This window comes from Quercus suber, unplaced genomic scaffold (genome assembly GCF_002906115.3).
Source record: "Quercus suber isolate HL8 unplaced genomic scaffold, Cork oak 2.0 scaffold_265, whole genome shotgun sequence".
NCBI classification, from domain to species: Eukaryota; Viridiplantae; Streptophyta; class Magnoliopsida; order Fagales; family Fagaceae; genus Quercus; species Quercus suber.
Window position 1 is genome coordinate 599,455 of NW_027069721.1, and position 11,852 is coordinate 611,306.

At 32.0% G+C, this 11,852-nt stretch overlaps 1 protein-coding gene across 2 annotated transcripts; it reads left to right on the top strand.

Annotated features, from left to right (window-relative positions):
• The first annotated feature begins 4,825 nt into the window (after positions 1-4,825).
• On the top strand, positions 4,826-11,702 carry LOC112014175 (glutathione S-transferase zeta class). Of its 2 annotated transcripts, none has more exons than XM_065781382.1 (11): positions 4,826-4,996; positions 5,110-5,224; positions 5,311-5,367; positions 5,515-5,591; positions 5,712-5,786; positions 7,411-7,464; positions 7,580-7,661; positions 9,046-9,107; positions 10,080-10,139; positions 10,740-10,867; positions 11,395-11,702. In XM_065781382.1, exons 1-10 carry the CDS (start codon positions 4,994-4,996, stop codon positions 10,848-10,850), a joined length of 696 nt encoding a protein of 231 aa, XP_065637454.1. In that variant the 5' UTR covers positions 4,826-4,993; the 3' UTR covers positions 10,851-10,867; positions 11,395-11,702. The 2 variants fall into 2 exon arrangements, with proteins under 2 accessions (XP_065637454.1, XP_065637453.1); XM_065781381.1 differs by having other exon boundaries at positions 4,828-4,996; positions 5,506-5,591.
• Positions 11,703-11,852: the final 150 nt, after the last annotated feature.

Consider the following 11,852-nt stretch of genomic DNA (forward strand, 5'->3'; position numbering starts at 1 on the left):
TCTTTATCGTCAAACAAAGACATCAATCGGGAATATAAAATTGAAATTGTGTTTTTAGATGGAATGTGTATGCATAACTTATTAACATATGCAACTATAATAATAGGGTACATAAAATCTTTCGCAGAGATGATTGATTTTGAACAACATTTATCAATGATATTACATTTAAGTGTCTGTTCGGGATCTGCTTATTTTACTGAAACTAAAAACTTTTTATTGAATGTACTGTAGATAAAGGTAAAAGTTAGCTGAAATAGTATAGTAAGACTCATGAATAGTATCTATAAATAGAAGCAAAAATAAGCTGAATAGTAAAATAAGTTGGCAAAAATAATCTACGCCAAACGCACACTTATACTTTTTTTTTATTATTAGTATTATGATCAATTCCAACATTACAATACATGTCAATAATTATGAATGAATGTACTATAGATAAAGGTAAAAGTTAGCGGAATTAGTACAGTGGGGCCATGAATAATACTAAAAAGTGCAGTGAGACCCATGAATAGTAGCAAAAATAAACTGAATAGTAAAATAAGTTGGCCTAGGCTTAAAAAGCTGGCTTTTTTTTTTTTTTTTTTTTTTACTATTTAGTTTATTTTTGCTACTTTTTATAGGTCTCATTGTACTATTTCAATTACTTTTTAACTTTATCTTCAGCAAAAAATTTTAATTTCAGCAAAATAAGATATTCCCAAATAGACCCTCACTCCTCTTTTTATTTTATTTTTTATTTTTTTTAATGATCAATTCCAACATTACATGAAATGTCAATAATTATGAAAAATTAGTCACAACCCTGCACATCGCGTGAGAATATTTGATTATTTTAAAATGAAATGTAATATATAATTTATATTAGGATTAATAATCTATAACAAAGCATTTTCTCATAAGAAAATTTCTTTTTCTTTTTTATATAATTTTTTACCTCACAAACAAAGGATAAGCGTTTTTTTTTTTTTTTTTTTTTTTAAGTAATGAATTTTGTGTTTCCTATAAATAAAAAATTATATATATATATATATTTTACTTTATATTATATTAAGATTTTCATCAACTATTCATATTATGAGCCAATTTGGTAGTGATAGTATATAGTGTGGATTAAAATTTTCCAATTATGACGTTTAGAAAAGAATGAGAAAAATAGCTTTTTCCCACCATTAAAAAATTTCAACTTGTAGCATACTACTTTAATATTATCTTTAATTCGAAACCAATCTATCTCTTTTAAAGTATACAAAGTATAATCATAATCAAAAATAGCTTTTTCCCATTATTAAAAAATTTCAACTTGTAGCATCCTACTTTAATATTATCTTTAATTCTAAACCAATCTATCTCTTTTGAAGTATACAAAGTATAATCATGGTCTTTCTTCTTGAACACATTATTTATCTCAATACATACATAAAAATACATAGAATCAAACCATACTTATATGAAGATACTTTGCTAAAAAACTAAATGTCTTATCAATCATTGCTTTGCAAAATGTCATATCAATCATCACTTAACAATAATTAATTTGATCAATTAGGAAAATAATTTGTTATATATCTATTAAGATTATTTTCTCTATAGAAACTGCAAATTTGTCCACCCAAAAAGATTATAAAATAAAAAATTATTAGCAAAATCTCATAATTAAGTTTCTATGTGCATCATTATAATAATTAATAATAACAACAACAATAACAAAAATAATAATGAAAATACAATTGTGAAAGCTAAAATATGACACTAATCCAATCTATTTCCATTTGATTAACCTTTGCTTTTATCTAAATAAGTGGTACTATAGAGTATTTCTAATACAATTATTACTTTCTCTACAAAAACTAAGATTTTGTTCAACTAAAATGATTTAAAAATAAACAAAACTTAGTAAAGTTTCATAGTTTAACATCTAAATGGATCACTAAAAAAATAAAAAATAAAAAGGAAAAAAATAATAATAATCAGGAATTGGAATACCAAAAGAGTAACAAATGTGAAGTGACAATTAAATCAACAATAACAAAAAGAAATATTAGCAGGAAAAAAAGTGGTTGAAACAATATAAAGAAAAATGCATCAAAAGAGACAATGGAGAGAGAGACAGAGAGAATATTGACCTTTTTGTAGTGAACAACTTGAAAGGAATAGGGGAGAGGTGGAAATGAAGTAAAAGAAATTTATAAAAATACCACTTAGTCATTTTTCCCAAACTCAAGTACTACACCTAACTTTTGAACTATGCTTATTTACACCTCCAATAACAATATGTTACATCAGCATTATCACAATTTAATGAATAGAATTGGCAACACACAATACTTAGAATACGTTTGGATACAACGTTTTGTATTTACGTTTGCGTTTGGCTAAAGAATGCGTCCGTCAGTGGGTCCTATGCACTTTTCATGGGACCTATAAACCTCTTTTTTCAGCAAAATTTTTATTAAAAATAGGTCCCATGACACTATTTACACATTTAAAAATTATTTTGTTACAGTGTTTTTAGTTTTCTGCAATAAGCGGTATCCAAACAGACCCTTATTCATCAATACAATGAATACACTATAATCAAAACTCTTGGTATCAAACACCCATCCTCCTACAACTCAAGAACCATCTATCTCCAACCAACTGTAGACGTTACCGGAGCTTGGAAAAGAAGCTAAAGTTGCTACGAGCATGGTACTTTTTAAGATCTGGCCTTTGTCATTTTGAACAACAATCTGGCCTTTGTCAAGAATAAGGACCTTCCTTCAATTTTTTTTAGATTGCATTGCATTGGGTACTCGGTCTCAAAGTGGTTGTTGGGTTTGACTAAGAGCTCTCTAGTTTAAGTCAAGGCACCAGCACTTTGAAAAAACTCTCTAGGCTAGTGATTTACCCCGCTATGGGCCCACCCGTCGTGAATATTGATTAGTCTCTGGTCATAAATTTTGAGAAAACACTATAGGAAACCAAAAAAAAATCTTATGTTTTAATCTTAACAAAACAAAAAGAAATTGTTCAGTCTCTCTCATGAATCCAAACCTCCAAATTTTTTTAAGAAATGACTACGTAGAAGCAGGAAAGTTAAAACCAATCTTCTGGGGATTTTTCTTTTACAAAATAAACAAATAAATATACAACTATTTCATCTGGTTATTAATAAAAATTAGAGGTCCAGAAACCCCAAAAGCCAAAAAGCTACCTTATGGGAAAAGCTCAACAAAATTTCTTAAATTTTCACAACTAGTCAAAGAAACTATTTTAACAATTTTACTTAAATTAAAGTTTACATTTGTATGGTTCAGTTAACTCAACTGGTAAAGTCTTTAATGGTTGCATATGAGATCTAGGATTCAATCCCTGCCTACACTAAAAACTGAATGGTGTTTTAGTTTGATGATAAAGAGCTATCATTAGGAGTGGATGCCAAATGTTGAAACTCTCTCTCAAAAAAAAAAAAAAAGTTTACATTCATGTCTCGTATCTAGCCTTTGTCATTTTGAGCAACAGCGGACCATCGGGAGGTCACAACCACCACACTCATGGTGGCTTTGACTTCTTTTCCAAACCCTTCACAATGTCTCCACTAGCTTTTGGTAGTATCTCTGGAAGGTTTGGAGGTTGGTGGGTCTTGAGTGGTAGGAGATGGGTTTTTCATCTCTTGGATTTTGATTTTGATTTTTTTTTTTAATTGGGTATTAATAAGTATGCATGTAAATATCAAGTTTTGCCTCCTTATTAAATTTAAGGCAAAACTACACTTTAGTCCCTTAAATTTACTTTATGAGCACAATCGATTTTTTAAGTTTTAAATGTGCACTATTTGTCCCTCAAATTTAAATCCATTGATCTGTCAAAGAAAAGTATGTTAATTTCTTTGATAGAAAGCTTATATACAATATATTAAAAGGATGTATGACTTTCATTATTTCAACGTGGGCTCCTGCTCAACATTTATAGCATGGGCCACATGCTGATAAGGTTTGTTTGAAATTTAGACCCGTTAAAATTTAAACCTAATTATTTTATGGGTTCGTGTACTTTTTTCTTTTTCTTATATTTCTCTTTTGAATTGTCATATACTTTTTTGAATTGTTTCAATAACTTATTCTTTAATTATATATCTTTTTTGGCATTCTGGAAGTTTTAACATCTAAATTTGTGTAGTCTCACACACACACACACATATTATCTATAATTTGTAGGCTCTAAATCTTTTGATTCCTTTTAATAGTTATAACCATGAATTATTCTTTTGAATGTTACCCATCTTTCTCTTATCTTTCTTTATTGTTTAGTTATATATATATATATATATTGTTTTGTTTTAATAATTTCTAAATAGTGAATTATTTGATTCTTTAATATTTTTTGGTCTTTTAGAAGTTTTAATATCTGAATTTTTGAGCAATTTTTTTGTTGTATTTGAAATTGTCTGAAATTTTTTTTGTAAGCCATTGCATGTTCAAGCAATGACTTTTTCATCAAATTATAACACAAATTGAAGTCATACAAGAGCAAATAATACAACAATGTAGTTTCTTAATCAACTTAAGATTTTGTAATATTATTTTAGTGTACCTCACAAATAAGTAGGTTCTTGTGTATAGTACGAGATAGCAACTAGTTATTAATATTAATGTAGCGATAATAATAATATTAAATTTATATAAAAAATACATACATATATATATATATATATAATTAAAATAATAAAATTGATTTAAAAAAAATTAAAATACTAAATGAAATGAAATAATCAGATAATAAAATTTTGCGATTTGTGATGTGATGTTAGAGCATTATTCCCCTTTTTATTATTATTCGGCTATTCCTACGGAGTACAAGAAAGCGAAAAGGAATCTTTGCTCCTTATTTTTTGTGGATAATATCTATTAATCAGAATCAGATGACAACAAAATCGCCGGCGGCTTTCCCTCGTTAAGAATTCGAAGTCTTTCGTTTTACCAAAACCAAATCGGATCAAATTTACTGAAATATGGTACTACTGTATCTATCTATCTATCTATCTATATGGTTTGTTTTCTAAAATATAGTATAAAAAGTGTAGTGTGTAATATTATTGAATTGAATTGAAATGATTTTATGGGTTAGGCAAGCGAAAGCGGTGATAATAAGAAAGAAAGTGAACTGAAGCTGAAGCTGAAACTGTACTCATACTGGAGGAGCAGTTGTTCGTTCCGCGTTCGTATTGCCCTCAACTTGAAAGGTACTTTCTTTCTTATTTCTCTTTATTTATTTATTTATTAATTCTTCAATCAATCTTAATTTTTGATGATGATGATGATTGATTAGGGCTGAAATATGAGTACAAAGCAGTTAACTTGGTGAAGGGAGAGCAATTCAGCCCCGGTGAGAATAGAATTAGTATTGGATGACCTTTACTTTACCTTACTTTCTACTATTGTTTTTATTATTAATAATAATAGTAATAATAATAATAATAATTATGTATGTATCTGTGTATGCATGTATGGTGTAACTAAAAAGAGTTTACAGAGCTCAATCCTATTGGTTATGTCCCCGTGCTTGTCGATGGGGACTTGGTGCTTTCCGACTCTTTTGCCATCTTACTGGTTCGTATCTATCTATCTATCTATTTCTTTTTCTCATTCTACTTTCCCTATTATTATAATTATTTATTATCATCAATTCTTCATACAATTTTTAACTAACTAACTAACTAACTTACACAGTATTTAGAAGAAAAGTACCCCCACCACCATCCATTGTTACCTCAGGATCTTCACAAAAAAGCCATCAATTTCCAGGTATCAACTGCATCTCATACTGCCTTTAACTTAATTACACTCATCTCATTTTTAACCATCTTTTTTCCATTTCTTTCCTTTCTTTTTGGATTTTACACTTTTCTTAATCATAACTATAATCTACAATTAATTGATGACACCATAAAAAGCATCAACAAAGTAGTATTGCGCAGTGTTTTGAGGCAGACTTTTTAGTCACATTCAACTCAATCTATGCCAACTGAGGTTGAAACAGTTTTTTTTTTGGTTGATAAATAACGAAAGTTTATTAATCAAAATACCCATGTACATCAATCTCTTAAATTACAATGATCTAGCATATCTAAAAAATTAGAACATGGAAAAGAATAAAAAACACAACTCCAATCCCATAAAGAGTGGAGAAAGAAATATTTTAGCTCAAGAATAGACCATTCTATTCCCTCAAAGCATCTTGTGCTCTGTTCTCTCCAAATACACCATAAGACACAATGTGGCACAGCCCTCCACAAATCCATCTTTCGATGTTTACCAAAAAGGACCTTGCAAAGCTGAAAATAGGTCAGAAACACTTTGTGGCATAACCCATAGAAGACCACCATAGTCAATGGGACAATGAAGAAGAAGATGATGATTCACTGATTCCCCACTCCTTTCACACATATAGCAACAATCCACAACTGTAACTCCCTTATTCCATAGATATCAAGAGTCAAATTCTTCCTAAGGTGGCAGTCCACGAGAAGAAAGCAACCCTGGGAGGGATCTTTGAGTGCCACACAGGTTTCCAAGGAAAAAGAGTATCAGGAGTTGAGTAAAGGGAGAAATAGTACTCACGACATGAGGCTGCAAGGAGCTGATGGCATATAATTGCACTTGGAACTACCTCTAGCTTTTATTGCCACATTAATAACTTGAAAATTGTTTCTGCTTCAAATTCTATCTTGGTGAAACTTATGCAAATAACCACCTATAATTTACATTGAAGAATGTATATAAAGCCTACTTCACTTGCTAAGCAAACTGGGGTATACATTGAAAAGGAAGGCTATGCCACTATGCCAGCTATGGCTATTTTGAAATAAACTAAATTATTTCTTGTGGATTGGTGCCTAGGATCAGGATCCTCTCCAATTTCTTTGAAAATGAGAGTTTCCATCTCATGTTTAAGATATAGTTTTCATGAATCTAAACATGTATATATATGGTGCAACATCATTTAAAATTCTATTCCACCAAATAATGAATGATTACTACTTTTAAATGAGGTGGCATCATGTTCACTCTTAGATTTGTTAAATACTAGATCTTCACTTTGAATTGGACACTCTATTTCAAAAGCAAATGGGGAGTATTATTTTCCAAACAACCTTGCAAGCATGCCTACAAGTAATTGTGTCTCACAAGGTGAATAACACTAGTATTGGTCTTTTTCACATGTTGGATAATATGTTTGAAAATCCCTCTTTGGCTTTACTTTCTTTTCCAGCCTTGAGGATATGGTATAATGTTTTGAGCTTCCTGACCTAATCAGGCATAATTCTTTGTTGTACCTTATCCATTTTTGCTAATATTCACACATGTTTTTGCAAGTATGTTTCAGATTTAGACACTAATGGGGTTGCTTTTATAACTGGATATGTAGGCTGCCAATATTGTTTCCTCAAGCATACAGCCTTTTCAAAATCTAGCTGCACTGGTATATATCTGAGTGAGACTGTTGTGGTTATATACCCCTATGTTGTTATTTTCATGAAACTTTTAGAACTTATATGATATAAATTTTGTTTTGCTGCTTTTCCTCCTATATACAGAAGTGCATTGAGGAAAAAATTAGTTCTGATCCTGATGTGAAACTTGCTTGGCCTCAACATTATACCAAAAAAGGCTTTGTAGGTAAGATTTGACTAAGCTGCACAGTACTCCCCCCTTCCCTGGCAGGTGGGCCCCAAAGTAGGAAAAAAATAAAGATGTAAGACTTGAAAGAATAAGTAGATACCAGATCAGTTCTGGATTGTGCTACACACTATAAAATTTAGACATTGTTAGATTAAATGATTAAACTCACAATTTCCTAATAGCTTAAACTTTTGGGACAATTTGTAATTTATTTTGGTAAAAAAGTAGGTGGAGCTGGGTTCAAACCATGTCTTCAGCTTGCCTCTCATTTATAAAATTCCCACATGTTGGGCCCTACTTAATAAGGGCAGTTTAGGCCCATGTGTGACGGGAGAGTGTTAGATTAAGATTAAATTCACCATTTTCTAATAGTTTAAGCTTTTGGGACAATTGGTAATTTATCAGACATAATACCTAGAATTAAAATTAAGAAGTTTTTGTGGCTCATGAAAGCAGAAAACTCAAAAATATCTTTTCTACCATGCCAGTCTCGCATGTTTAAGGCTGGTTTAATTTAAAAGCTGATGACAAGACCAATCCCGCAAATCCTGTTACACTTTCTTTTAAATTGAGAAAACGCATATAGAAATTTAGCAAGATGTAAGTGAAGTTATCTGATAAACAGTATTTGCAAACATACGTGCACTATAAAGTTTTTTTTTTTGGTTAAACCACCCGGTATCCGGAACCACAGGGGCTCTGACTAAATCCGGATTCGAGCCGGGTAGGACCACAAGGGCGGCAAAGCTCTCCCAACCGAGTTTTAACGCAGCTGCATACCCAAGGCTCGAACACGAGACCTTGGTTAAGCTAGGACAACCCCTTACCAGTTGACCAACGCACCCGGTGGTCGTGCACTATGAAGTTACAAGCTGAGAAATTAGTCCTTCCTGAGCTATTTAGGAGATGCAGCTAACTAATGATATTGGATCCTGATTTTAATTATCTATATCAGTTCCAAACTCCCTCCATGGTTCGTGGTTAACGAGATTAGCAAATAACTTTGGCACATTGTCAATAGACTTGATACTAATTTCTTTTGTCAGTTCAATTGAGCTTACTACAAATGGACACTCAACTGGAGTTAGGAAGACATGTTAAGTGGACAATTGACTCTTGATCTGGTGGAGGGATTATACATGTTTGTTTGTTTGGACAATCAGATTAGTGTTCATATCTCCCAAAAAAATCTTCCAAATAGTTTAGGGGAAAACAAGGGCTTGTATAATTTTATTTTCATGGATTATCTTGATCTTTTTAACAATTGGGTTCCTCTCCCTGGAAATTCCAGTCACATGTGAACTTTTTGTGCCACTATGGGATGGTTTCTGCTCCTTAATGGCTTTAGGCTTATTTTGATTATTATTTCCATTTGTTTCAGCACTCGAGAGGCTTTTAAAAGACCATGCTGGAAGATTTGCTACTGGAGATGAAGTTTACCTGGTTTGGTTTCCTGCATCATTTGTGTCTGTGCCTGCAAACTTGTATATACAATATGCTGCACTGTGTGCAAACATTTGAAGAGTCAGGGTTTTGGAAGTTTCTACCAATGTTTTACAGCTGTTACAAATGCTTTTCCCTTTTTCTCTATCTACATTGAATAACCATAAACACATAATCATGCACCCTAAATCTGTTGAAACTAAATTTAAAATTGATCACTGCATAGAGAAAGACTAAAAGAATGGCCATCGCTATGAATTTTCATTTTACTAGAAAAAGTTCCAATATTGGTAGGGGCTTCTTTGCTGAGGAAGTCATCAACCATCTTGAAGTTGGTCTATCTTCTACAACCAAGCAAAGATTTTCTTTTGCTAGCTTGTAAATCTATTACAACCTTAAGTATTGAGACCAACTGACAGCAGAACACAATATAAAATAGCAGAACCCACTTCTCAATCTTTAAGATTGCAATTTGAAGATGGTTCTTCTCCCAAACCCAAACCATGGATTATGAGACATGAAGGCACCATACTCAACTCTAAGCACTAAGTTTTTGACTTAAGTATAAAAATATACATAATTGTGCAGAAGTCAGTATTTTGATGCAGGGAATGTGATGTGCTTCTGTTTAGGCTAGATTGAATTTGGGACTGCATTCTAATCACATGCTATGTCACATGGGACATATGAAATACAGCCCTGAAGCTTAGCTGGCCATGTGCCATGTCACTCCCTCGTGCCATGTCACCATACCATGTCAACATCTTCCATGTATTGCATTAGACTCGCATCTTCCATGTATTAAATTAGACTCTTGCATCAGTCTTATACTCTTCACGTATTAGTTTCACAGTGCATGACATGCTAGAATTTCACTTCCTAAAATACTACATAACAGCAGCTTGCATGGATTTAGTTTATGAATTAAGGTGTTTCTCTTAATGTAATGTAATGCATTGCAATTTTTTGCAGGCAGATTTGTTTCTAGCTCCTCAGATTCATGCAGCAATTAAATGGTTCAATGTTGACATGGTAGTGCTCATTCTATAATTAATGTGCCAATTACATCTGATTTGTAGAAAACATATATAATTTATATTAATAGGAAAAACGTTGTAGTCTTGAGTCTTGTAACAATTATTTTTCCTTCAGAAAAACCACTAACAAAAGATAAAGGTTAGGGGTTGATTTTCAATGTTCTCATTACATATATTAACTTTATCTTCAAACTGCTTTAATGCCAAATTGTTCTTTGACCTCGGCCATCAAGAGTTTGTGGAATTACAGTAGTTAAAAAAAAATTTATGACCTTGTATAGTCTTCTTCTGTCAGTGAAAATCTTGCTTCTGGTCTGAGATGTATGAATTTTTGCATCCTGAAGCTAGAATTGTTGCTATGGATATTTTTGGATTTATTAGTTATGCATTGGTTGCCCCATTTGTTGCTTCTTCTACCTTGTTTAATGATTATACAGCTACAAACTCTCTCTCTCACACACACACACACATGCAAAGAAATATGCATGATAACACCTATATTTAGTAATCTTGAAATTTAGGGCCTACTTTAAAATTCATTTCTGTATCTGTATCTGCTGACAGGTTTCTCCTTTTTTTTTTTTTTTTTTTGAAGACTCAATTCCCTCTCTTATCCAGATTGAATGAGGCATACAATGAGATACCGGCTTTCCAAGATGCTATGCCAGAAAAGCAGCTAGATGCTCCTCTGGCAAGTGCTAGTTAAACCAATGGGTTGAAAAGGTACGTAGAAACATCGTGGAAATCAGAAATTATTAGACATTTCTTATTGATTAGGTGTGTCTAGAATGTTTGTTATATATATATAGACACACACATGCAGATGTGGCCGGCCCTAACTAATCTATTCAGGATTTATATCATCCCAAAATTTGGGATTAAGGTTCTGATGTTATTGTAGTATATATGAGTTAGGTTCAGCATTGGATGATGTGACCTCCACGACCATCGAGCTTGCTAAATATCAAAATTAAGAACCATCTCATCTAAAAAATGGTCAAAATTATGGTAAAAAATGTTTGATAAGCATAGGGAGGACATGTAATCTAATGTTAGACTTGAGAAAACATTAATTAACCTAATTGAAAGTTTTGAAGTGATGTTATATCGCAAGAAGAGACACCATTTGTAACTCGAACCACAACAATGCCACACACATCCTAGAACAGAGGGCTATACACACACACACACACACACATGAATTTTATTGAAATTGTTTTAAGATTACTCTTCCAATCTCAAAATTACAGCATAAAGTGCCACTGCTAGATGATCAAGCTTCGAGATAGAGCTTTTCAAGGCATATTTGTATAAAGATAAAGGTGCTGTGATGAAGGTTGTCACCTCATGGACCGTAGTGGAATAATGTGAATAATAATAGATGGTGAGCTGATACATACAATAAATGGTTTGGTTCCTGTTTGAAGTTCCTTGAAGTTCAGTTTGCTTTTGTATCCACTAAAATTATAGTTTTGTTTACCTGTGTGCTTTCTTCCTATTGTATACCAATAAAATATCATATTTCTAGCAGAAAAATGTGGTAGGACTTCCTTAGAAACTCTTTTACAGTTCATTTAATAACCAAATAAAAATCTGCAGTAACAAGTTTAGATGTAGACCTTGTCCTTCGAAAGGATGAGACATACCAGTTGGCTAGAAAGACCAGTAAATTAAGAAAAACTGTGGAGCTTTTATTTCAATTTTCTAT

What these genes read in the sequence shown, in the direction of transcription:
- LOC112014175 (XM_065781381.1), top strand. An exon ending in TATTGCCCTCAACTTGAAAG is followed by an intron (nt 5,225 to 5,310) that starts GTACTTTCTTTC and finishes ATGATTGATTAG; the next exon opens with GGCTGAAATATGAGTACAAA. An exon ending in GGGAGAGCAATTCAGCCCCG is followed by an intron (nt 5,368 to 5,505) that starts GTGAGAATAGAA and finishes GTAACTAAAAAG; the next exon opens with AGTTTACAGAGCTCAATCCT.